This window comes from Alligator sinensis, unplaced genomic scaffold, assembly GCF_000455745.1.
Source record: "Alligator sinensis unplaced genomic scaffold, ASM45574v1 scaffold199_1, whole genome shotgun sequence".
NCBI lineage: Eukaryota > Metazoa > Chordata > Crocodylia > Alligatoridae > Alligator > Alligator sinensis.
In genome coordinates this window covers 224,802-251,816 of record NW_005842008.1, presented here as the reverse complement: position 1 = coordinate 251,816, position 27,015 = coordinate 224,802, and the positions used below count along the sequence as shown (strand labels likewise).

Sequence of the window (27,015 nt, the reverse complement as noted above, 5' to 3'; positions counted from 1 at the left end):
CCCCCCCCCCCCGGATGAGTTGCAGCTCTGTCCCACACCCTGCCCCACCCTGACTAGGCAGTACCTGCTCCAACCCCACTCCTTCCCTCACTGCGGGAGCCTTGATCTGCCCCCCGCCCCATGCCCGTTTCCTTCCCCCTCCTCTTCCACCACGACAGACTTACTAGCTGCATGCAACTCTCCATGCTGAATCAGAATTAAGGTACCATATAAATTCATCCCTGCCCCCAAATTCTTCTAAAAGTTGCTTTCAAATGTCCTTGTTTGCTTGGTTAGAAAATGGGCTGTTTAAGATCTGACCATTAAAAAGGGGGCATGGTACATTAAAAAAAAATGTAAATAAAGGGGTAACCCAAGAGATATGGAGAAAGGAAGTTGGGCTCTTTCCCTGTCTACTGCTGTGAGTAATCCCATTGAAATTAGTGGGCCATACTCATGGTAGTAAAGTTAAGCGCGCGCACACAATTGTTTGTAGGACTAGGATCCTAAACTTGGTTGGTTTTAAACTGCCAAAGTCTGTTTATACCTTTTTTTTCCTAATGAACAAATACCAATGGTAGGATATTAAAAGAAGGAAAGGGGAATAATCCAACATTAAGGCTACTAGATTAGGCTGAAAATTTTGAGTCCAGAATTTCAAAAAAGGTTGCCGTCTGCCATCTTGTATTTCTTCCCCTTAGGGCAAAGGTGGACAAAATGGTGGATCCGGCTGGCAGCCAGACTCCGTTTCCCAGCAGCCCCTGCCCATATGGCTGGGGCTGGTCTCTATGGAGATCCCAGCTGCTGCTGCACTGTGATATAGCACAAGGCTGGGGTTGCCGTTGAAACTGGCCCCAGCCATGCGGGCAGGGCAGGGCAGGGCGCTGCTCTGAAACCCTGGGATCTTGCAGTGGGGGCAGCTTGGTCCGGGGCCAGGGCAGAACTGCAGCACACCACTTAGGGCAGAGGTACACAGGCAGCAGATCATGGTGCTGCCCCTGCTCAGAACCACAGTGTCACTGCTGCAAGCAGCTGGTGCACAGCTGTGATCTGCAGCTTGCATGCTCTGGGCAGGGATGTGCAGGTAGCGGACTGCAGCTCAACCCTGGCTCCTTGCAGCAATGGGTGACTGTGTGGTCCTGAGCAGGGGCAGAGCCATGATCTGCTGCCCGCACACCCTTGCCCCAAGCATACAGGCTGCAGACTGTGGATCTTTCCTAGCTCCGGACCAGGCTGCCCCCACTGCAAGATCGCAGGGCTCCGGAACAGCCCCCTGTCCTGGCCCACACCTTGCCAGCGTAGCTGGGGCCGGTCTCCATAACAGCCTCAGCCTTGCACTATCACAGTGCAGCTGTGGCTGGGGTCTCCATGGAGACCAGCCATGCAGGCAGGGGCTGCTGGGAAATGGAGTCCACTGCTGCCTGGATCCGGCCTATGGACCAAACTTTGCCCGCCCCTGCCTTAGGGTAACACATTATACCTGTAACTTTATACCTTGCAGTATAACGCACTATATCTCAAGGTATAGAGGCTGAGTTTAATATTCAAGTTTTAAAGTTAAGCACTTACATGATCAATCTTGTATGAATATTAGGGTTTAATATATTAACTTTATTTGTTTTTTCAAAGTAAACGTGAAAGCAGTCTGCTTTGAATATCCTAAATGATAACAATTGTTTTTAAGAAATTCAAAGGGACTGTTCAGATTATAGCCCTAAACCTCTGATCAAAATGACAAACTGCTAGAGAAATTGAATCAAATTAAAAATCACCATTATCCATTATTTCTAGGAATGTCTAACTGCTATATTTTTTTGTATTTTAGTGTAAATGTACTTAATGGACAGATCAGCAATATGGATGATTCAAATACAAATACTGAAATTACTGGTGCTAAAGAAGAATTCCTAGATGATGACAACTTTATCTCTGAGGAAAAGGGTGGCATTCCTAAATCACAAGAGAGCGAAACGTCATTTCAGAATAATGATACATTGACTCTGCCTGAAGAGCTATCAAGGGACAGATCTGAAAAAGCCTTAAGTGGAGGCCAGACTTCTCTATTTATACATACTGGTGCTCCTACTGTTTCTAGTGAAAACTTTATCTTGCCGAAAGGAACTGCAGTTAATGGACCAGTTTCACACTCCACCTTAACTAAGACTTCTATTATGAATAAAGGCGGTGCTTCATTAACCACTGGGCAACCTATGGGTCATCATACAGATTCGTGTTCAACTTTGACAGTGGTTCACGACCTTCAGCTGCCTGCAAAGAGTACAACGCAGAAGTCAAGTCAGCACCAAGTTTTATTTTTGTTACCTGATGTAGCACATGCGAAGAACCTGACTCATTCCATTAAAAATCTACCTACCTCTGCTTCAGTTGGTTGTGATACGCAGAAATCTGTAGGAAATAGTGTAGATAGCACTTTAATAGGTGAAGTAGAAGTGTGTGAAGATGGCAAAGGTTTACTAGTAAAAGATGATTGTGTCAATACGTTAACAGGTGTTTCCTCAGGTACAGGTAGTTTCAGATCGGGAAGTGATCCCAGCTGGGATCCTCAGAAAGAGTTCATACAATTTCTTATGACAAATGAAGAAACAATAGAGAAATCTCCTGTTCACTGTAAAGTAGGTCTAGAGAAAAAAAGAAAAAGAAAGATGGATGTTAGCAAAATAACACGGTATACTGAGGACTGTTTTAGTGATTCAAATTATGTTCCCAGTAAATCAAAATTACTAAATGTTGATTTTTTAGAGCAGAATGAAGAACTACAAGTAGTAGAACCACAAAAATATGCATTGGCAAAAGTGAAGCCTGAATCAACAGATGAGGAGTTGGAAGCTGTGGACGCTATCCAACAATTGATTTATAGTCCCACTAATAAATGTGCAGAAGATACTTCTCCTGTTCACACTGGCACTTTTCTTTCTAATACTTTAAAAAACAAATGTGAACAGAGTGATTCAGAATCACCATCCACTTTCAGTACTGATGAACCATCGTTTTATCCCTGTACAAAGTGCAATGTGAATTTTAGGGAGAAGAAACACCTGCATAGGCATATGATGTATCATTTAGATGGAAATAGTCATTTCCGTCATCTCAATGTCCCGAGGCCCTATGCATGCAGGGAATGTGGACGGACCTTTCGAGATCGTAATTCGCTTCTTAAACATATGATAATTCACCAGGAAAGAAGGCAAAAATTGATGGAAGAAATCCGTGAGTTGAAAGAACTCCAGGATGAGGGTAGAAGTGCACGTTTACAGTGTCCTCAGTGTGTATTTGGTACTAATTGTCCCAAAACATTTGTGCAGCATGCTAAAACCCATGAAAAAGATAAAAGATACTACTGTTGTGAGGAGTGCAACTTCATGGCTGTGACAGAAAATGAATTGGAATGCCATAGAGGTATTGCTCATGGAGCAGTAGTGAAGTGTTCAATCATCAGTGGTGATATGTCCCAGAGGAAAACACAGAAAAAAACTTCAATGAAAGACCCATATCTAGGGTCATCAAAAAAGTCATCTACATATATGTGCAAGATGTGTCCATTTGTTACGTCTGCCAGAAGCATTTTAAAAAAACATATGGAATACTTGCATCCAGCTTCATGTATTGATCCTTTTGGCAGCCATCTTAAATTAGAAAAAAGGAAAAGTAGTGTAATTGAAGAACCTTTAGATTTTGGTAGCAGAACTAAACAGTTGATCAAACAATCATCTACATTTCCAAAGAACTCTGTTTTAAAACAAGATGTAAAGAGATCATTTGGCTCAACTTCACAATCCAGTAACTTCGCAAAACTTCACAAGAGGCCCCACAGGATACAGAAGGCTCGGAAAAGCGTTTCACAATCAGCTGTAAGTGTGTGCAATCTAAATTCTACCAGCAAGGCTATTTTTATTAGAAATAGCGTTGACCAAAAATCTAAATATTTTCATCAAACAGCAAAGCAGAAAGCTAGTGTCAAAGCAAGTGGTAATTATTTTCATAGACACAAATATGAAAACAACAGAATGATTAAAAAATCTAGTGACTCTTATCCTTTACACTTTAAAAAGGAAGAGTCCAGCTCTGTCGGTTCTTTATGTTTATATTCAACAAATAGTTTCCATAATAATAGTTTTATCAAGGATTGTCATAAGCTTGATTCCAAAAGGTCAGAAGGCTATAAAGATCATAGGCATGTAGCTATAAAAAGAGTGGTTAAAGAATCCAAGAGGGAAGGCTCTGTTACAGGAGAGGATTTGGATTGCTATCCAGATTTTCTGCATAAAATGACTGTTGTTGTTTTACAGAAACTTAACTCTGCTGAAAAAAAAGACAGCTATGAAACGGAGGATGAAAGTTCATGGGATAATGTTGAATTATGTGATTACACTACACAATCTGTGGAGGATGAGTCTTACACTGATATTAATCAGGAGCATGTAAACCTATTCCCCATATTCAAAGGTAAAATGGAGGATCGTGAAGCTGGTGATAAATCTTCTCTTAGTTATGAGCAGAACGATGGCTTTTATTTTGAGTATTATGAAGATGCTGAGGGTAGTAACTTCCTACATGATTTACACGATCCTCAGAACTTAGAAAATGTAGGAACAACATTGCCAAAGCATAATTCAGTTTTTCATTGGACTGATTTGTCACTTGAGAAGAAGTCCTGCCCATACTGTCCAGCAACATTTGAAACAGGTGTTGGATTGTCTAATCATGTCCGTGGACATCTTCACAGAGCTGGATTAAGCTATGAAGCCCGTCATGTTGTTTCACCAGAGCAGATAGCAACAAGTGACAAAATGCAGCATTTCAAAAGAACTGGAACAGGAACTCCTGTTAAACGAGTTAGAAAAGGTACGGTTTCTTAGTTTGGGTGTGCAATGAATGGGGATTAAATTGTCTTTTGAATATAAAAATAAGTCATTCTGAAAGCTTTTTTTTATACTTGGTATTAAAATTTTACCATAGTTAATGTAATTATGTAGAGCAAAATGGTTGAAAAAAATATGAATAACTATTTTCCTTTTTAGCTATTGAGAAATCTGAAACTTCTTCTGAACACACGTGCCAGCTCTGTGGAGGTTGGTTTGATACTAAAATTGGATTGTCTAATCATGTGCGAGGACACCTGAAAAGGCTTGGCAAAACCAAGTGGGATGCGCACAAGTCTCCAATCTGTGTTCTAAATGAGATGATGCAAAATGAAGAGAAATATGAAAAAATCCTAAAGGCATTGAACAGTCGCCGTATTATTCCCAGACCATTTGTCGCTCAGAAACTTGCATCAAATGATGACTTTTTATCTCAAAATGTTATACCTCTTGAAGCATACCGTAATGGCCTAAAGACTGAAGATATATCAGTGTCTGCATCAGAGGAAGAAGGGCTGAATTTCCTAAATGAATGTGATGAAACAAAAACAGTACTGCATGATGAAAAAAAAAATCAGTCACTTACACTGATAGAACTTCTGAAAAATAAAAGGTTAGGAGAAGAAAGGAATCCTGAGATTTCTCCGCAAAAGATTCATAATCAAACTGCAAGAAAGAGGTTTGTTCAGAAATGTGTTCTTCCATTAAATGAAGACGGTCCATTGATGTATCAACCACAAAAAATGGACTTGACTATGCAGTCAGGTAAGAGGACGTTTCTGGCTAAAAATACTTCCAAAGAGTTTTTTATTTATTAGAATGTGTTTGCCAGTGTAGAATATTTTCTTAGAACCATATTCAACTTTTTTCCTTACTTTGCCAAGTATTAAATGAGGAAAGAGTACAATGAGCTTTTCTTGAGTAACCTTCCTAATATTAGTGTTCATCAGTACTGAGACCTCTCTCATGGAATATAATTCTTTTTCTGCATTTAGGTAGATGCGTACATTTAAAAAGGGGCCATAAATGAGAAAAAAATTAAAACCAAAGCACAATTGGTTTGCAAAATATATTACTCCCCCCAAAATCAGTTGAAATAGCTGAATGCAAACATTAGATTTTTCCAAACACTAGTTCATGTAAAAGCAACATTTATCCAAACTGACAGGACTATTTGTCGGTATTACAATGGCATGGTATTTCAAAATGATGAACTGTTATTGAATAATACCAACATGTTAGGCAAACATACTCTTTCTGTGTAAATTAATGCATGTCTGTTATAAAACTGTGGCTGGTGTGAGAAACTGCTGTTCTCTTCGGTCCTGTCTAACCTGGGAGAAGAACTGTGCTAGTTAGAGCTCTGAATACAGTTGTTGCCTGCAGGGTTCTAACACGCAATTCCTGACTTGTTGTGGACAGATTTTTTTTTCCCTGAGAATTGTGCTGACAAAACAATTCTGCAATTTTAAGACTGCTTTCTAGATACTCCTTAGCACAGCTTTGAAAAATGTTCTTTACACAGCTGTCGCACACTATCTGTTTCCACTGTCGGGGAAACACTTCTAGCATCCTTTGATAACACTTATGTGTATATAAAGTTAGCATGTTTCTGCTCCTAGTTTGGACACCACCTTATAGTACTGCAATATCCTTTATATTGGCGTACAGGATCAACATTTTTGTTTTGCTGGTTCTCTTGATGTTATCTAGTGAGGAAAGTAAATCTGGCAGTGCAGTGCTTAATAGTTGTTCACCTGTATTCTTATCTTTATGAAAAACATCTTGCTTCTGCAATAGAAGTTGTCTTTACCACTCAGGTGAGGTCTGTCAGTCAGTTCCTTAACAAAGGTTGCTTTCCAAAATGGCCTTATAAAGGTGGAACAGAATTGTATTCAATGCTCGTGGGTATTTTTGGTTGTCCCTTAAAGAAGGGGAGGTTGCCTGACAAGAAAGTGTATATTTGGCAGGTTTACTCTATTTAGAAAACCAGAGTAGACAGTTTTCGAAAACCTGACATAGTGTATACTGCTTTGTGTTTAATATTTTACTAGTGAATGTTAGGTGCCACCTATTTGGCCGTATTGCAAAATCAAGTAATAATGAGCCTATGCTTGCATAATACTAACAATTTTAAATGGGGCCCCTGAATTACTTGTGATCTAAGGTAGTAGAATTTGACAACTAACCTCCTATAACCGTTGATTTAATAAGAAAAACTCTTAGGTTGTTTCCTAAGCAAAAATTGTTATTCCACTTATCTTTAATGTAGTTTCCATTTAAACATTGTTTTTGAACCAGACATTCTTCTGTCACTTTCCTGAAAACTATTTTTTCTGTGGGCTGCTGGGTAATAGGATACTTTTCATCCTGCAAATAGAAGCTTCCCCAACTAATTATTAAACAGTCTCGTAGCATATAGAAAATAAAAAAATAATAGTTGACTGCATTGACCAAGATTAATGTATTTTTGATAAAGTGAAAGAAAACACTTTGTGGTGTTATGGTAACATTGAGGGAGAAACAATTATAATGGTTTCTTTGTCTGGTAAGTGAGGAGTTTAGTATTGTTTCACTATGTTTTCTTTCCTGCGATAACTAAGATGTTACTTTGTTGATCATTTATTTAGCACAAAGATTTTAGCAAAAAACTTCAAATCATTAACTTTCATTATTGATTGCGCATCCAAAGTAATGAACATAAAATGCACTGAATAAAATGTTTTGTCTAACAGCTGTTCAGTGGTGTGTTTTACCACCTTTTCTCCCAGCCTTCATCAGCAGCCTAATTTAGTATTGAGCCTTTTACAGTCTTGTGGGTAAAACACTTTAATTACCACTTTGTCAACTAGACTTTTTTAATTCTCCTTATTGGGAATGTTGCAGGCTTTGAAACTTCTCAACAGAATTGTGCTATTCAAATCACAGGATTGTATTTTGGGGTTAGGAAATCATCTGCATAATGTGGAGATCAGGAGGAAAGTGATAATAGGTGTTAAATCCAGAGAAGCTTGCGGGGGGTTTCAAGTTGCCCCCCTCTTTTTTCTTTCTGAAATTAACATGGTTTGGCTCTAAACAGTATGTAGAGAAGTAAATAGTGGTTAACTTAGATCTTTCTAATATACTAAACAATTGCATCAATGCAGTGAATATATTTTAAACCATCTTTATTACAGAAAACTTTTTACAACGCTTTGAGAATTTCATTTTTTGAAGAGAGAACTGGATTATAGTTTTCTTTTGAATGATAGGTATGCCTGTGAAGCTTAGAACGTGTGTGCATTGCAATACGACGTTTACAAGTGCTGTTAGCCTGTCCAACCACTTACGCGCTTATGCACGAAAGAAGAGTGCTGGACTTTTGACTGGGACAGGTATGTTTTGTTACAGATGTAAAAAGCAAGTCTGTCTATGATGCATTTTCCTCATCAGACTGGACAAAATCATGTTAATCCAAAAAATAGTTTTGAAGCTTTCTCTGATGCACAAAGGTGAATTTCAGCAACCCGTAAGCATATAGCTGTTGCTGTTTGTCCATTTTTCATGTCTGGTTTTCATTCCTACTGACTCTTGAATTTAGCATTCCAGGTATGTAAACAAAGCTGTAAGCTGTGCAACTTTCATTCATACCCCAAATATAGCTACTGGCCCTTTATTAAGGGACAGGACAATTTAAAGTATTTGGACAGGTAATTTTTACCTGTCCATCATTAGATGCCACCCTTAGAGTAGTAGAGTTGAAATAGATGAGTGATTTTATTGCTTATACAGCTAAGAGTATATTGCGTAGTTAGTTTCCCAGTGGTTCACAGAGCCAGAATTGTTTGGTTGTGGGCCTATGGGATGAGCTTGGCCTCTTGCAGGCTCAGATCATGTGTTGTATCTGAGGCTACTTTTAATATATTTTTATTAAAATAGCTAGATCTCATGCTGGATAGAGTCCCTTGAATATTTTGTATTATGATCTAGAATAAGATGTAAAGCCCTGATCCTGCAGATGGTTGTCTATACGTGAATTCTAGTACTTGCACAGAGCATTACAGAAGTCAGTGGGACTTGTTGTGGGCTGTAGTGGGGCAAAAGGAGTGTGAACGGTAGGGAAACAAAGGGATAGGACTGAGGAAAATAGATGTAAAGCCTAGAATATGCATACCTACTAGGTAATAGGAAAGGCATTGGGTTATCACTATGCAGAAAAACAAGTATAGAAAGTCTGTATACTAACTGATAAGAGGCAGTGCCCCCACATCTTAATCCACAGATATACACAATATACTATAGCGTTTTATATTAATTATTTTCAGATTTGTAAAACAGTGGTGTCAAACTTTTTCTGTGAGGAGAGCCAAAAAATTTTAATTATGGTTTGCAGACTGGGCCCGTGAAGGCAGGGTTATAGGATTTAAAAATGAATCTCTTGTTAACAACAACAGAAAGTTTGGACAAAGTCTGCAGGTGGTATATGTTGACACTGGATTTACGACCCAGTCCTGCCATCTTGTTTTAGGCAGATCCAAATCCTCAGACCGACCATGACTTTTTCCATTTGATAATAGGCAAATTTTATTGATACACAGCGATAGCAGATAAGAGTAATGCAGGAAAAGTAAACAACCCACCTCTCCTACCCCAACCCTACTTACCTACCAGTTCCAGGGTTTTCACAGGGCAGTATGCCTGGCCAATATGTGAGCGTCACCCTGTGATTCTTTGCTTGAATGTCAGATATCTGCAGTCTTGGAGGTTGAGGGCCAATGCCCAACTCCTCTGGGGTGGACGAGACAGACTGGTGGTGTGCCTTCTGCCCAAGCCCTCAAGATCCCCCCTGCTGCTCTAAAAATCCCTCCTTTTGTGTTCTTTCTGTCATGATGACTCCATTTCCGGGTACTGTTGATTGGTTCCCCTGTGGTCATCATTCTGTCCACATTCCATCCTGCTAGCACATCCCTTTGTTTCTCAAACGTTATCATATGCGTACATCTTAATTTGGTCATTCACTGGTGTCTTAATTGAGGATCCCCAGCCTTCTATTTTGGTCATTTCACCAAAACCAAAAATCCCAGGCGCTTTGCAGCTGGTCACTGTGACCCAGTGCCAATTCTGCAGGTTCCTAATTTCTTGTTATGAGTTTTCAGGACATGTTTTCAATTTTCCAGCCTGTCTGTCTCCTGGCTTCAGATACAGTCTCTGCCTTGAAGGCTGAGAACATGAAACTTTGTCACAAATAGACTTTTAGAAACCAGTTAACCCTTGCCATTCCCCTGGACCATTGTTATAATGCAATATTTACTCTACCTGCAAGCCAGTTCCTAAAAGCAAGTCTCTAAAAATCATTTTCTAGCCATCAGTATACATTTATTTTATAGAAGTATATGGGCCTTAGGTAGTACTTGTTACATTTACTGTTTTCAGAATCATTCAGTGGAGAAAAGATGGAGGCATTTTATTGCCACAGTTTGTATTAGAGTTGTGTTTATATAGCAGGGGTGGGCAAAATATGACCTGCAGGCCCCACCAAAAGAATTGTATCCTACCTAGCCCTTCTGTCCAAACCATTCCCACCCCCAACATATCTTATTGCGCCTTGTTCCCACTCTTGTGGGAGAAAGGGCCCAGCCAGTAGCAGCTTCTGGTAGGGCTGCTATTGCAGCTGCCCCGGAGTACCTGCTTGGTTTCTCAGGTAGGGGCTGAAGGGGAAGCTGCAACTGGGTGGGGGCAGCGATTTGTGTGGGGCTGGGCCTGGGCCTGGGGCTGGGAGCAGCGTGGAGCCCATGGCCAGGGTAGTGGCAGAACTGGAGAGCTTGGCTGGGCAAAACGCAGGTGTGAGAGGCAGGGGTGGGGAGGTTGTGGGAGCACCCCACACACTCCCCCACATGGTGCACGGCCAGCAGAAGGAGCAGGCAGGGGCGCTTGAGGCACTCGTGCCTTACGTATACACATGACACCAGCCAGCACTGTGCGTGGGGGTGAAGAACGCAGCATGTCTAGTCCACCTCTTGTGGGGGCTCCACGCAGCACGTGTGTAGCTCCTGCACTTGCGCAGCACCGAGGGATACCCCACACTGGCTGCCTTCGTCACTCGCTGCTGTGCAGGTCCCAGGAGTCCATGTGGAAGCAGTAGATGGGGGCTCCCTTCACTCCCGGCAGAGTCCTGGGACCTGCACAACAGGGAGCAGGGAAGGCAGCTGGCTCCAGTGTGGGGCTTCCCCTGATGCTGCACGAGTGTGGGAGCTGCACATGCACTGTGTGGAGCCCCCATAATAGAGACAGGCTGGGCAGGATGTGCTCCTGACCCCATGCACAGCGCTGGCTGGAGCCATGCGCCACTGCCTGTACAGGGCATGAGCACCCCGAGTGCCCCTGCCTGCTGCTGCTGGCAGCAGGGGCTGCACATCATGTGCGGGAGTGTGAGAGGAGTCCCCACACACTCCCCCATCTTCCCTCACACACCCACACCTTGCTCCCACAACCTCCCCACATATACACCCCCCCATGCCCCGCAACACACAGCCTCACCCCCCTCCGCCACACTCCCCCACACCCTACCATACACACCCCCCCTCCCTCACACACTTCACCATACCCCACTCCCCCCACACACAATATACAAGAGTAAGACTTTATTTTTGGCTTATTATGCAATCCCCTCTGTATACACTACTCAAACACAAATCATGACAAATATTTTTTTCTGATAAAATTTAAATATATTATAGTAGGTGTTTGACTTCTTGTGTGTGATTTCCTTTTTTTTTTTTTCTGGTTCCAAGATGGCAACCCTCCCTTTCCAAAAGGAGTATTTCCAGGTGGCAAGCAGAGGGATTTCCAGTGGCAAAGGTCACGGGTTGTGGGGGTGGGACCCCCAGTCCCAATATGGCAACCAGGGGGTGAAGCAACTGTCAAGGGGCAGGGCTACCCATGCAGCCCTTGACAACTCATCAAAACTTGTTAAGTGGCCCTCAAGCCGAAATAATTGCCCACCTCTGGTTTATAGGGTTGGTTGGGTTGTTTTTTTTATTTGATTTTACTTTTTGCTTACCTATAGTTATTCAGCTTGTAGAGACAGTTGTCATTACAAAAGTGTTCACAATTGCACACCTAAATTATTAGAAAATACAGCTCTTACAGTTATGTTAGATTTAACATCTTAACTGGGGATGCGCAGTAGCTTAGGACAGTGGTTCCCAAACTGTGGTACATGTTAAGTGGTACGCGGAAGGCTGGGGGGAGGGACTGCACACACCCAGAGCCAGCAGCAGCCTGCTGCACACGGCCTGCTGTACATGGCCAGGAACACAGAACCCACTAGGTAAGTGTGTTGCGGGGAAGGGGGGTGCAGATTAAGGCCTCCACCGTGAAGGAGGTAGGGGAGCAGAGGCAGGGACTGGGGTGAATGGGCCCCTGGGATGGGTGGTGCAATGGTCAGAGCCCGAGCAGCTCATCCAGGGGCATGGGGGGGGGGATTCCCACCATTGCACACACCCTGGGGCAGGGATGGGGGGCACATGCCCCCTGGTTCTGTGCATGGGACAGAGGTGGGCTGCTGCTGTGTGATGGCCACTGGCCTGAGAGCCTCGCGCGATGCTGTGCGTCTGCCGTGTGCTGGCTGCACTGCATTCTCTGCCTGCCCAGCGGTGGCAGGCACATGGCATGCGGTGCACCTCTGGAGTCAGCTTTAGCACGGTGCAGAGGGCAGCAGCAGCCTGCTGCTTCTCGGGGATTTTCTCCCCTCGGGCCGGCTTGCCCTGTCTCTGTGGCAGGACCAGCACAAAGGCGGCCTGGGCCTTTCCAAGAATGCGGGGGGGGGTCCCCCTCCTGTGTGCACCCCAGGATCTGTGTGAGGGGCTCTGTACCACGTAGCGCTGCCTCTGGACCTGCATGGGATGTGAGGACCTCCAGAGGCAGCAGGGTGTGGGGGCCCTTCTGCTGCTGTACTCACCCTGGGGCAGGCACGGGGGCACATGCTGCCCATGTCTGCCCTGGAGTGCGCACAGCCCCTCCCCACCCACTGCCGCTGCTTCATACCGCGTGCTGGCTGAGTGCCTCCGCCTGCCTGGTGGCAGCAGGCACATGGCATTCTGCCCAGGGAGTCCCTGCTGCAGCTCTGGGGATTCTTCACTGCTCGTGCTGCACCTGGTGTGCACAGGCCAAGCAGGGAGCACCCCCAAGCCTTGCGTCCTGCCCCAGCCAGGCAGCGTTCCCCTGTGGGCAGGACGGCTGCACCCCACCCCCGCGGAGCTGCACGGCCTGGGCCAAGCCCCACCTCCGGTGCTGCTGAGCACCCCCACTGTGGCCTGAGTCTATATAGAACCCTGGGGCATTTCCTCCCCCCCCTCTCTGGCTGCTGCCTTCCCAAGAGCCTGGCAGGGCCAGCCTGCCTGCAGCACTGCCCTGCCTGTTTTATTTATTGTCACCAGGTTTAGAATTTTTATAAAACCTGGTATTTACTGTTTAAAAAACATTTATTATTATTAACTATATTAATATGCAGTGCGTCCTGCCATGTACCCAGTTTTGTTTTTCTGATGTGCCCACAGTCCGGCACCTTACAGGGTATATACATTGTGGGGGTTTTTCAATATTCTGGCCAAAAATGTTGCCTACCCCTGGTTTACACTCTTTTTTTTCTAATTTAAAATTGTTTCATATGGCTACCATACCTGATTAAAACATTCAGTAACCATAAAACATTGTTTTATGTTGTTTTAATACATAGTTTGTTAGTAGCTATGTGTATGAAAAAATTGCTGCTGGTACTTAAGGCTGTATCATTTCAAATTGGTGGTACTCAGTCTGTCAGAGTTTGGGAGCTGCAGGCTTAGGCGACAGAGCGGGAGTTTGGGGTTTAGAGATCTGTGGGTGATCTGAGATTCACTTCACCTTTTGTATGCCTCAGTTTTTTCCCTCCTATAAAATAGAGGAAATTGACTGATTTCCAAAGTGCTTTGCAACTTTATTGTTGAGCAGCACTGTGTAGAAACAGGATATAATACACTACTGAGATTGTGGGCAGCTCATATTTCGTAGACATATTTTAAGCTGTTGGCAAACTTTACCAAAACAGCTGAGTTTTCCATTATTTGCACTTGAAAGTTTTTCTTGCTTCTGGAGTTAGAAATGTAATTTTGTAAAACCTAAAACCCTTATGATCTATAGAGTACGAATTTGATCATGAAGAACTTAAGTACCTTTAAATCTGACACAGACCATAGGTTGATACCAGCAGTGTAGAGAGTTTAATTATATTAGAAGACCACATAAATAGAATGTAGTTTTACTTTAATCTTCATAGTTCTATGAAGATTAAATTAATCTAAAGATTAAGAAATAGATCTATATCAGTTGACTGAAAAAGCTTACAGGAGCTAAATATGGTTTCCATTTGATGGTTCACAGTGTACAGTAAAGGTACTGTACTGGTGTGTGCATTTGTAGGATGCACTTAGCGATAAAGGACCTGACTAGAGCACTCTGTTCTTGTTGCAGTGCAAGAACCCAGTTTATGCTGTTAGAGAGACAGGGCTCGGTGTAAAAAGAAAGTTTGAGATGAGCATTGTCTGCAATTAATTGGCTTCAGATTTCAGGCAGTGTGGATGTGCTGATTTTGTTAGAGATTTTTCCAGCTTTCATAAAGCTTTGAGGTTACATTTTTACTACTTTGCACTTTTAAAAATAAATATTACTATGACAGTTAAATAAATTATTAGCTGAAACTGTGTCCTGGGTCCTTGCTTTAATTACCTAATTTTATTCAAACATGAACTCTAGTTCCTATGTGATAAGACAGGTTCTTTGGGAACTATATATGCTTTGCTTTTCAAGAAAAGAAATACAATAATTCATGCAGGCTGCTTTCCCAGGACTGCATTACCTTATGTATCCATCTTGGGGAAATTTCATTTTTTCCCCACTACTTGACTGTGTATATTTTCAGTATTCAGATTATCATAGGACTTTTACTAGAAGATTCTGCTTTCTGGTATATTTCAGGATATTTAATTTAATCTTGTCCTGTAGAAAATAGTCTATTGCAGACACTATTCTTTCAGATTTAAAATGCTGAATGTAGAGAAACAGTTGCCAGTGCTTGAGGAATGAGTAAAAGGCCCAGTCTCCAAGCAAGATTGAAACTTGCTAGGCTCTTGGCCATTGAAAATAAACTGTTTAATTACAGATCTGATTTGCCTGGATGGCTACCCATTATGGTTGCATTGCTTTGTAGTCATAGTCACAAATGACTGGCTAGGTCTGTTTGTATGTACAGTTGCCTGATTTGCATTTGCAGTGTTTTAATTGGAAATCCATTTCAAGAACTTGATATAGTTTTTCAAGCTATAAAATACACGTTTGCACAATCTGGAAATTGTTGGAGTCCTTCACCTCTAGAAGATGCCAGGTTCCTTTCTCCTACCTATTTTTGGAAAAAGTCTGGAAGATTACTATCAGCTCCTGAAGTCTTGCAAATGACAGCTTTGTTCCTCCTGGCAGTCAAGGAATGGTAGACAGACTTCTCCAGCATCTTCAAAGTACATAGTTCTCCTGTTTTTCCCCTTCTGAGGTCTTGTACACCAAGGTTCTCCTTCTGTCTCCCCAACCTTCTCTTTGCCCTTCTACTTTTTCTCCCCTGGCTTAAGTCCTCTTATCCCGGTCTGTTACTGGCTTTCATCACTGCTTTCATCCTTTTCTTTCTGCTCCTACAGATGAGAATTCATTTGTTTTTTTCTGCTGCTGCTCTTGTGAAGTACAGCAGTGCCTACTTGTGCTCCCTTTGAGCAAAGAGGATGAGCAAGAGATACCGTCTGGAATGTCTTTATTTTGCGGTCGTGATATTCATAATTGATCAGCCAGCAAAAAATGAGCAAATGTATTAATATTGTCAGGAATATGGAATAAAATCCTCTGGTTTACAAATTACTGTAGGTAACAATATCTTGATGTACATTTGAACCATACTAATTTTCAGTAATGACTGGGAGAGACATTACAAATGACTGAATTTTGGCAAATTATCAAGTAAGCAAAGAAATAACAGATGGGTAAGATCTGACTGTTTAATTGTAGTGTGGTTTTAATATTAATATTTCACTAGGAAAACTTATTTAAGAAAAGTATTGAAGTCCCAGTTAGTCTTTTTTTTTGTGCTTTTGAAGTAAAGAGAGCACCTCCAATTAGTGAAGTCCTAATGTTATACATTCAATCTTCTTGAATAAAAAGACCCGCAACAGAGATCATAATGAGTTTCCTACACAATTTATGTTCCCCATTCATATTGGGTATATATTTTAGTCTTCCACCTCCATCTGTTATGGTGTTTCTTGCTAAACTGTCCCTATGCTCCTACCTAACACATTCTGTTAAAAAAAATATATTTTTAATGGAACTTCAGCTCCTTAATATGATATTTTCAAATATTTAATTATCTTCTGGTTTTAAAATTGGTTGTTCTCTGCCTTCTGGCATGTGGAATCAGAGGTTTTGATGAAATGGTGGGTCTAGTTGGAGTGCACACATCTTTAAGCAGTCGCAACTTCCACAACAGGGACTTTCTTTGAAAGGAAGAGGTGCATTTCAGAGAGACTTTTATAGAGAATGGGGTGCCTATGACAGATCATATCAGCTTCTATAGATTACATCTCCCTAGCCACAAAATAGGCATAACAAGTAATGGCAGTGCAAGCTTTCTTACCACTCTCTGACAAATTGCCTAATCCTAATCTTAAAGGAACTACCATGACTCTTACGAGGATACAGCATTTTAGGCCACTCTCCTGAGAGGGTTTACCAGCCTGCTGTTTGGGGGGGGGGGGGCAATAATTTATGTGGAAACTGCTAGGAACTAAAGGTAAACTGAAGTAAAACCACCCAGTCAGCACTGTGATCCCAAAATCTTATTTAGTAACATAGGTTTGATTTTTACCTAACAGTAAGGCTTGAAGTGGCCTTTTTTCTTTGCTGGGTTCCATTTTTGGGTTATTGCATTGTATCACTATAGTACAAGACCCAGCACAGCGTGTGAATGTGTGCATATGCACACGTGTGCACAAGACTCTTAAGTGAATTTACTAATATCAAGTGCTTAAATGATTAAAATCAAGTAAGTTTTGTAGTCACTGATGATGGTTCGTTCTCTAGTCAAACTTTATCAAAACTTTTATTCTCTCCTTTCGGATTCACTGGCTGGGACTTGAGCATGTTTATGCCTTAAAAAATACAAGTGTACTCACTGAAAATAGGGGTAGGAAATATCTCCTTCAGCTCGTAGCCAGGTTTAACATTTGCATTGCTGACCGTTAGTTGTTTTCTGTCTGTCTCTTGCTGAACTGATCCAGTGTTCCAGTCTCTGAGAACGACCATGTATCAGTGGTGATCAGATATCCTTCCTTTACATCTTGCATCAAGCCTATTTTCAGTCTTAAGTTTTTCATAATTGGTCCATCTAGTAGGTGAATGAGACCATATGTTTTTTTTCTTTCCCTCTTTTTCTTGAACCTCTGTAAAAATCGTTTCTTCAATGCTGATATTTTGTAGTTAGTTTTGCAGCTGCTAAGTGATCTTGGAAACAGTTTACATGGATACATTGTAGTTTTAGTGGCTCCCTAGTTTTCCTGTTGGTTCCAACAACTGCTCCCTTTCATGTGGCAGTCTACAAGGTTCAGAGGGGCGAAGCTACTGTGATCATTTCCACCTTGGTCAGATGGGCCAAGGGTTAGGCTACAAGTTCTCTACAGACACATTAGTTCCTAGGCTTCAGTACTTGGTCTTCTCTCTCCAGAAGGCTGTTCTCTGGAGAGGCTGGTACCAATAGTGTGGTGTATGAAATGTTAACCCATTGATTTAATGGCTGCTTCTCCTGTGAAACTTATGCTTTTCTAAAACCTGAGAGAGATATACTTCTTTATTATAGAAACTAGAAAATGTGATTGCGCACAAAACATTTAAGGACACTACCTGCTACCTGGAACATGCTTTCACTTTTTCCAAGAGGATTTAAAAATTCTTACTGACTTTTCTGTCCAAATGTCTATTAATTTAGTGCCAACAAAGAGAACGCTCTAGTGTCCCATCTCCTAACAGAATTCCTTCAAGCCTTCTGTGAGTCACTTTCATGCTTCTTTTGTACACTTCTGGTGTCTTAATTTTCATTTTCTGCTCCCCTCAAATTTTCTCCTCACTTTTCAGTAACTTCCCTCATTATTGTTTCCAGCCAGTTTGCAGCTGTCATTTTATTCCTTCCTCTCGCTCGTTTTTCACAGCAATATGATTATTTGAAGGTATTCCTCCACCTCAGTCAGGAACTTGTTTCTGTGTCCCCCTCTGAATAGCAGGGCTCTGAAGCTGTAACGACAGGGAATTGGAAGTACAGAATTTTTCACTTTCTTTCTACTGGGAGGGATTTGGGATTGGTGCTGTCCCATCCCTTAGTTTAGTTTAGATTACTGAGCTGAGACCTGGTTTCAGAAGATGTGCTTGTCTGGAAAGAGCCTGTGTTTAGCTTCGTCTGTGCTGTAGGGTTGCTGCTACCTTAACAAGGGCAGCAAAGCTGTGGTATGGATGCAGTCTCTGCTGGCAGGAGTTTTTCTGTCACCAAATTACTTTCTAACAACAGTTGCATCTTCGTTAAGGGTTTTGCTCTCAGAGCTGTGCTTGGCTACAAGCCTTGTCTTTTCATGTATGTAGCCAGCACTGCTATTCCAACAGAATGTTTTGGGCTAGGACAGGGTCTTTCTGAATGTTAAACTTTTGTAGAAGAAAAATACAAAGCTGCAGTCTTGTGCTCGAGGTTTTCACAACTGGTGTGAAATCTTAAGCAGAGGAGCCTTTGTTAGATTGCTGAGAGTAGTTAGTTGTCTTTGTGACATTTTTCTATGGTGTGGTGAAGCAAACTTGACTTGTAAAAGAGAGAGACTGCAAGAATTAGATGCTGATAGTACTTCTGTTACTTTGGGATTTCTGTGCTTTTAGGGTCAATGTTCTTGCTTTGCAACAGGGATATAGATAGAGTTCCTACCCTTCTGAACAACTCAAATTTGCACTTCCTGACTATATTGGAAGATTGTGTTGTGATTATAATGTAAACTTCAGTTTAAAGTGTCTTCCCAACTTTGGTTGTTCTGAGAATTTTCCCTGCAATGATTCTTTGTAGACTTTTATTCCTTCTCCCCCAGAGGGTCCAGACGTTCTTAATCCAAATTGAATCTACGTGCTACATGGTTACTTATATAGTTCAAACAGCTGGTAAGAAAATGATTCAGCATGCAGCCTTGCATCACTGCATTGTCCTGATATCTACAGACCTTTTGCAATGGGATAATAATGTTTTCTTATGATTTCTTTTAGCATTCAAATAGACAGGAGTGTTAAGGAAGCTTCATCTCAGAATTCCATAGAGACAGGACAGGACCAAACCTTTTTTCTTCCCATTTGGCACTTTTATGATGAGAACAAGTGAGCCAGGCATTCGTGATGATGTAACAGATGTACACAAGTATCCCTTGCAGGTGGAAATTCTCAGTGATGTTAGTTTGAAAGATGTAACTTGATTGAATGTATGTGTATTTTTACAACATAGTTTGAACTACAGTAATGAATAATGATTCTGTCTCTGAGATGATGTTAAGAATGAAAGGGAATTATAAACTGTCATTAAGTAATTCCATATCATTCTACAATAAGGGCATTCTTACATATGTAAGCGCTGCAGCACCAGGTGCTTTGAAAAGTGCCTGGTGCTGCAATGCTTGCAGTTGTATAAGTGGCGAAATGCATGTCAGCTCTGAGAAAATGGCAGTGGCACGCTTTTGAACTAAAACACCATCTTGGAAGTGCTGTAGTTCAAAAGTGAACTGCCACCGTTTTCAGCACGCTGCTGTGCATTTCGCTGCTTATACAACTACATGCAGCACAGTGCAGTTCGCCTCAGCTCATGTGCAGAGCAGACTCGATTAATTGAGTCTGCTCCGAAGCGGCGGATCTCCAGTGCATCTTGGGACAGAAAAGTATGTGTATAGATGCCCTAAGTTACTAGTGCTGGCTGGTAATAAGACTTAATGTTTAAGATCAGTTATGACCTGGCTGATATTGCTTGTTTTCATCTATAAAAATCTTAAATAAAAAACAAACAAAAAACAACAAAAAAAGTTACCTGCATTTTAAATAATCTTTAGAGCTTGATGCATGTTACAACTTTTATGAATTTAGATTGCAATTCAATATGGCATAATAAGGGGAAATAAATAGTGCTTTTCAGCACTACTATAAATGAAAGTTTTTTAACTATCCAGTTTTAAGACTGACTTAATTTTTCAATTTTACTTATGGAGATTTTTCTTGTTTCTTCTCAGCTTTAGACTGTAAGCAAAAGAAGTCAAGATCAAGATCTGGAAGCAAGAAAAAAATGCTGCCATTACCTCATAGTGCTGATGAAGTTTACATACTCCGATGCAGGTATATGCATGTTCATTGCAACTGGTTACTTGACATAATTCTTCTTTTTTTTATTTTAAAGAGGTTATAAATTGTGGCTGCTTATAGAAAAATAACTCAAGTGAAGTTAAAGGATGTATTTCTTTGTTTTGCTTAGTGCTGCCCAAGTTCAGTATTAGTTTTAACCTAAGGGTGCTCTGTTACCTATAGGGGCACAGGCAGCAGCCTACTGCTAGTTGTAATCCCAATCAGGCACTGATGCCTGATTGGGGAGCAAGGCCCAGCTGGAGTATATAAGGGCTGGGTCCCTGAACTGCAGGGCAGCAGTCTGCTGCCAAGAGCTGGAGGGTCAGCACCACTTGGAGGTAAGGGCTGGAGCTATGGGGAAGGAGGAGGTCCCATGCTCCTGGGCATGACCTGAAACTGCACCCTTCCGGGGAATGGTGACCTGGTGGAGCTACCTATGGTGGGGTAGCTCCCCAGAAATGCTGGGCCAGTTACCTCCCCAGTGAAAGGTGGGAAGGGGCACCTGAAACCCCCAGCCCCCACATCCCTAGTGGGTTGTGATCTGAGATGGGGGAACCCAGGCTCACTGCGAGCTGGTAGGCCCAGAGCTGGGACTTGGAGCCTAGCTGATAATGTGAGTATGATAAGGCCTGGTTTGAGGCCAGGATAGAGAACCCAGTGTAAGGGCGCTGGGATCCCAAGCTCCGGTGGGGAGTGAGAGTGGCATGTGAGATTCTGGAGCTTGGATCCCAGTGCTAGCTAGCTGGAGGAAACATCTGCAAGGTATGGGACACATCAAGGGGAGGTCTGAGCATGTACAGAGGCCCTTGTCATCAGAGCAGGTAAAGAGCAGCCTCCTGCCTGATTTAACATTTGATAATCTGGAACATCGAGGCATGGCAGGAAAGACGGGCGAGTGGTTTGACCGGAAACAAGTGGGCGGACGTAGATTGAGATTGGCCCTGGGATGCCCACTTGTTACACTAAGCAAGAGATTTTTGAAACAGTCTTATTTTTTCAACAGATTTTAGGCTTCCACTTTCTCAAACGAAAACTTTTGTTGTGTTTCCTACTTCAAAAAAACCCAGCTCTGCTAAAGGGAAAAGATTGTTAATTACAGCAGGACAAATGAATAGGCAGCCCTCATAATATAAATTTTAATCTTGTGTTTAGAAAAATCTGAAATGCATAATCAAAGAATAATATATTAACCTTAAAGTGTTTTCAACTGAAAAAAAAAGTAAATTCTTATCATATAATGTCTTCAATAGTGCTAACATATCTTAATGAAATTATTTTAATTTGAACAGGTTTTGTGGTCTGGTCTTCCGTGGACCTTTGTCTGTTCAGGAAGACTGGATAAAGCACTTGCAGCGACACATTGTCAACGCAAATCTTCCACGAACTGGAGCTGGCATGGTTGAAGTCACATCACTACTTAAAAAGCCTGCCTCAATTACTGAAACTTCATTTTCTTTACTGATGGCAGAGGCAGCATCATAGAACAAACATTTTAAATTTGAATTGGGTGTAAATTTGAAATACTTTGTCATTTTTTTTAAAGTTGCTACACTAAATTATGTTTATAAATCCTGAAGCCAGAAAGATAGGGAAGGTGAATTACAGTAACATCAAAATAAATTGAGTACTTAACAGTTACAGTAAGTAGTCTTTATATTTTATATAGGGTAAAAGATGTGTTTTTAAGGTTTACTATGTTTTTGTCAGTTACTGTGTTCACTTATCAATACAAAACCATTACATGTAAAGCAGCCATTTTTAAATTGTTGCACATGGGTACTTAAAGACAGATTTTATTAAAAAAATGAAAATAAAACAAAACCATGTTCTCAGCAGTGTTACCAGAATCAAGGCTCTGTTTATTCCAAAAAGACTTGCATAGTAAAATAAGATATTATTATATTTTGTTTGTATGTATGTAGTGTTTTGTATAATACCAAGAACTGCTAATACAATTTACTCAATTTAGGGCATTAAATATCATGTACTTCATAGTTCAAAAGACTGTTTCATTCAAATAGGGCAATTAGTACTATTCTATCTAGGTGTGTAAGTGTTTTTTTTTTTTAAATCACATGAAGCTTTTTTGTACTAAAAAGTGGAGGGAAACTTGTTTAAACAAATATTTCTAAGAGAAATATGTACATAGTACTGGAAATTATTTGTGGTAAGGAAATATTCTTTACTTCAGTTGCATTTCTCACTGACAATAAAGTGGTGCATCTATGCTACCTCCTACTTGTCAACAAAGATGGTATTTACCCTTACATCTGTATCATAGATTCAAATCTAACTTCCTTTATTGCGAAGCATCTTTTTGTTAACACGTTTGTTTCTTTATGAAAGTCTGACTTGCTTACAGAACAGTTTGCCTCTGCTACTTTATTTAACACTGTAGAAATGTACTAATAAGCATTGCTCACTACACGGTTTAGACTAGACCTTTTCATTTATAATTCTGTTTAAAAAAATTATCATTTTAGCAAATTTGACCACCAATTGAAATGTTTCTACATATGAAGAGAATGTTTACAGTTTAAATTTTAGAACTTGTTTTGGATGTGATTAATATGTATGAAACTGTGTAACACTATGCTCATGCTAAGGACCTACTTACGGAGTTACTGAAATAAATGTGCTGTGAGGATGGAAAATATGGTGCAGGTGTCTTGGTCATGATAAATTTGTGTTTGTTCATTTAGGCTGTCTTCAAACACGATTTAATTTTTAATCAGTAAATCAAATTCCTCTCTGAATCAGTTTTGTATGCAAGTAACATTTCATTTTATTCATGTAGGGTAATTAATACTGTAGTTAAGCCAAGGATATGCATTGATATTTTCTGTATATGTAAATAAAGTTAAAAGCAGTTAAAACAAGAGGAGTATTTTGGTAGAGTATATACATACCTCACTGCCAGTGAAATTGCTTTCCTATGGTATATCTCCTTACCAGAAAAATCTCTAAATAAAAAGGTTTAAAGAAAATCTGAATGTCTATAATTTGAAGCATTTCTTGTTTGCATTTTGTGTGAAAAAAGTTTGTGTGAAATTGATCTGTTTGGCTTGAGATTAGGATCTACCTGTTAGTGATCCTAAGTAAAAATACAGCAGTGGTTCTCGACCCTTTTAGACTCAAGGCACCACTCCATAATTTTTCTGAATGTAGTGGCATTCTGGTTGAGAACCGCTGTGGGAGAAGAACCCAAAAGCTTGAAGTGAAGTCTTTCTCTCTTACAAGAAAAAAAAAACTATCCTAAAATGAATTTTAAGAAAGGATCATTGTGTAAAAACTGCTTCCAAATTGAACTGCACAAAGCAAGCCTATGTGGCTCTGTTGCCTCAGCCTGTCACGTATCAGGGCTTCCTGTGCTACTTGTTTGGGGCCAGGCAAGCAAACACACAGCTCAGCTTGGCTCTGTAAGATAACTTCTGGTGCAGTCCAGGCTGCCTCCCTCAGTTGGGGGAGCAGCAGTTGCTATGCCAGTAAGAACAGTCCTTGTGAGAGATGCAAGCACTGCAGGTAGGGCCTAAAGGAGAAGTTGTAGGATTCTACCTTCTTACAGGTTTGTTTAAACCTACCTTTGTGATGGCTTAACTTTGGGACCTTCCTATGGAGTGCATGCTCCCCTCTGTTTTGCCGCTGGTAGTGCTGGGCAAAACAGGGGGTGTTTTCCAGGCTTCTGCACATTCCCTCGCATAGTGAGTTCACTGGGCTTGTGCCCTGCTCCCTGAGTGACGTGGTCTTGTCCCCTCTTGGCCCTTAAAGAGGTAGTGCTGTTACAAGCCATGCCTGCAGAGGTGCGTGCACCTACATGGTCCAAGCTATCCTGTGCAGGGGGCAAGGAGAACAGGCTGGGTGGTTTGGCTGGCTCCCTGCTGCCCCATCAGTCTTCTGTATTTCTTTGCACCTTAGCTGGAGATCGCTTAAGGGAGCAGCCTGCCAAAGTTGCATTCTTTAAATAAATAAGTAAATGGTCACTGTTCTTCTGTATACCAAAAACAGTTTCAGATTGGAAACATGGGGCTGATCCTGTGGTCAGATTTCTTCTGTGTGGAATGAGCCGTTTGCGCTCTCTGCCCCTGCCTGCTGCATTCACTTCCTAGTCCAGCAGTGCACATGCCTCTGCATGGGGCAGTTTTACCTGGCTGTGGTGGCAGCAACCGCAATGCCACGCACAGCACCCTTGAAAGGGTCTTGCAGCACTGTAGTTGAGAGCCACTGACTTTCAACAGTGCATCATATTCACAGATACATTACATTCGATTGATGAGAATGTGAGTAAATAGCTGACTGGCACAATATGCAGTATGGTGGGACAGAGCCTGACAGGCTCCACTCCCTCTTGGTAGGTTAATATCAAGAGAGATTGTGTTGTATCTTAACTGTGCAATTCACTTTGGGTTAATAAGCCCAAAATTTGGTATAGTCTTGATTTCTATCTTGGAAAATGTTGCCATTTAGTAGATCTACAGAACAGAGAATGTGGGCAGGCTCCCGTGCCTGTATAACAGCCACCTACTTCAGCTGGTCTTCACAGAGCTACAGCACTGTTCCCTCTGCCCAGCACTGTAGGATTAGGGCCATATTTGGTATGGCATTAGAGTTTGGTTTTAGCTGTGGATACTGGCAAGCAACTAAATGTTTCTGAAGTTTTAAGTGTTTTCCAATGGGATTCCCTACTCGAGTGTGACATGCTTTGAAAGTTAGTAAAGGATTTGAAACTACATTTTTTAAAAGACAGGTAAAACTAGCTGAGAACAATGAAATTCCCTTGTTTGGGAAATGCTTTAAGGAGTACTTATTTACTTTCATCACCAAAAGATACTTGTAAAAGGACCACATTCTGTGGCTAGCTAACTGATAAGTTCAGTGATGTGAGCACTGATATTTATCTAGTGTTTCTAAGTAGGACTATACAGTAAAGCCATACCATCCAGAATTTAGCTAAAAAAAGTGTGTTTGGAACAAAATAAATACAAATACAACAAATCCGGAGTGTAAACACTAAAGAGTAATGTTTTTTTGTAATGCCTTAACATGTAAGGCTGTGTTTTGAGGAGCCATGAGGGTTTAATCTTAAAATACTGGCAGGAGAAAGAACTAATCAACTTTTAGAATCAGGCTTTTAAATTTGAAGATTAATGGCTAAACTTCTGCATGGCTTGATCAACAGCTACACAGTTATTTGCATTTGTTTGCAATTGTTCTTTTTCTGCACCATATTCTACAACATGGTAATTTGCACTGCCCTTCTGCCTGTTGTTTTTGGTGAAGGCTCACATAAGCAGTTGTTTCTTGGAAGGATATATATCAATTTTGAAAGGGTTTCTAAGGTACTGTGGGTAGCCTGGGGATGTGTGTGTGTGTGTGTGTCATTTTTTATGAGCCTTCCATAAAGTCCCATGGCTTCAGTGCCATTTCCTAAGCCAGTTCTGAAAACAGAAGCCATAGTTAATGCTTTACTTGAATGTCTCAAAGAGGCTTATACTAGAGTTTTTGAAGAGCTATGCTAGAGTTTTTGGGGAATTAGACTGGATGACCTCCTGTGGTCCCTTCCAACCCTAACTTTTTATGATTCTAAGAGCAATTAAGAAATCTCTGAGGCAGCTGCTGGAAGCAGGTGGTGTGTTTGGCCAGACACTGCAGAAGCTAGGAGTTGAGCAGCTCCCTGACCTCATCTGGGTCCTATTGCTACTTGTCCCATTCACAATATGCACCAGGTGTACTGTAATCATTAGGACAGAGCTGCTTGGTTGACTTGGGTCAGCCAGCTTTGCCTGTGCAACCTGAGGATAAGAGAGAATTGTTCTAGAACTGTTGTTGACTTCACTCTTGACACTGCAGTGCCAAACGGTGAGGATGAGACACCTGCCCAGCAAGAAGAAGGTGCTTATCCGGCTATCCTAGAATTATCAACTGGAGGGAACCAGAAATAATTGCTTTTGTAGTGAAAGTATGTACAGGTTAATACCTTGAGGGGACTGTGATTGAGTTCCAGACGTGCCTGAAATAGATTTAAGCCAGCAGTCAGCGGTCTTTTCAGGCTGCAGGCCAGAACGACCCCACTCAGTGGCAAGTGAGTAGGCGCTAGGACTCAGCTGCTGCTTCTCTCCACAGTGGCATAGGGAGAGGTCCTGCAGCTGCTGCTTCTCCCTTTGACAGCATAGGGAGAGTGACCACAGGCAAGCGTGGGCAAAGTCCCATGACCACAGGACATAAATTGCTAATCCCTGATTTAAGCAGCTGAGTTTTGTGAGGTGTTCCAGATGCACTGACAGAAGTACCACGTACCCATTCTGTGTCCCAGTCTCTTCACAGACAAGCCCAGGAGGTCTACTAAGTCCTTCCAAGTAAGCATGTATTATGGGAAGATCATTAACAGTTACTCGGGATCAGAAAGGTGCATCTTGTGGAATCATATAAGGCTTGGCTAAAAAATTGCAGTGATAGAAACAAAACCAGCTTGTAGACTGTTATAGTAATGTGTTTTTTTCTGGTCCCACTGTGAATCCCACATGACACCCATACCCAATAATTTCTTCCAGGGCTTGTTCATAGATTAAACTTTAACATGACCATGTTGCATAGTGAGCAGGAGCAGAATGGCACTGAATAGCAAGTGCTTACATGTATTAAGAGTGTTTGTGATACAGTAATTATGGACTGGGATAAAACAGAGGCTGTAGTTAACAACACTCCATTA

The 27,015-nt window shown here is 41.5% G+C and overlaps 1 protein-coding gene across 10 annotated transcripts in view; it reads left to right on the top strand.

The window, feature by feature from the left end:
* ZNF644 (zinc finger protein 644) overlaps positions 1 to 23,296 on the top strand; it is an 85,438-nt gene extending 62,142 nt beyond the window's left edge. For 4 of the 10 annotated variants that reach the window (XM_025201878.1, XM_006021809.3, XM_025201877.1 and 1 more), the window contains 6 exons: positions 1,805 to 3,848; positions 4,287 to 4,842; positions 5,019 to 5,624; positions 8,111 to 8,233; positions 20,201 to 20,303; positions 21,599 to 23,296. In XM_025201878.1, coding sequence (XP_025057663.1) covers positions 1,836 to 3,848; positions 4,287 to 4,842; positions 5,019 to 5,624; positions 8,111 to 8,233; positions 20,201 to 20,303; positions 21,599 to 21,791 — 3,594 coding nt within the window. In that variant the 5' untranslated portion in view covers positions 1,805 to 1,835 and the 3' untranslated portion in view covers positions 21,792 to 23,296. Of the gene's footprint in view, positions 1 to 1,804; positions 3,849 to 4,286; positions 4,843 to 5,018; positions 5,625 to 8,035; positions 8,234 to 19,196; positions 19,406 to 20,200; positions 20,304 to 21,598 lie in introns of those variants that run through there. The other 6 variants (XR_003093615.1, XR_003093619.1, XR_003093617.1 and 3 more) reach the window with 6 other exon arrangements.
* The last annotated feature ends 3,719 nt before the right edge of the window (positions 23,297 to 27,015 follow it).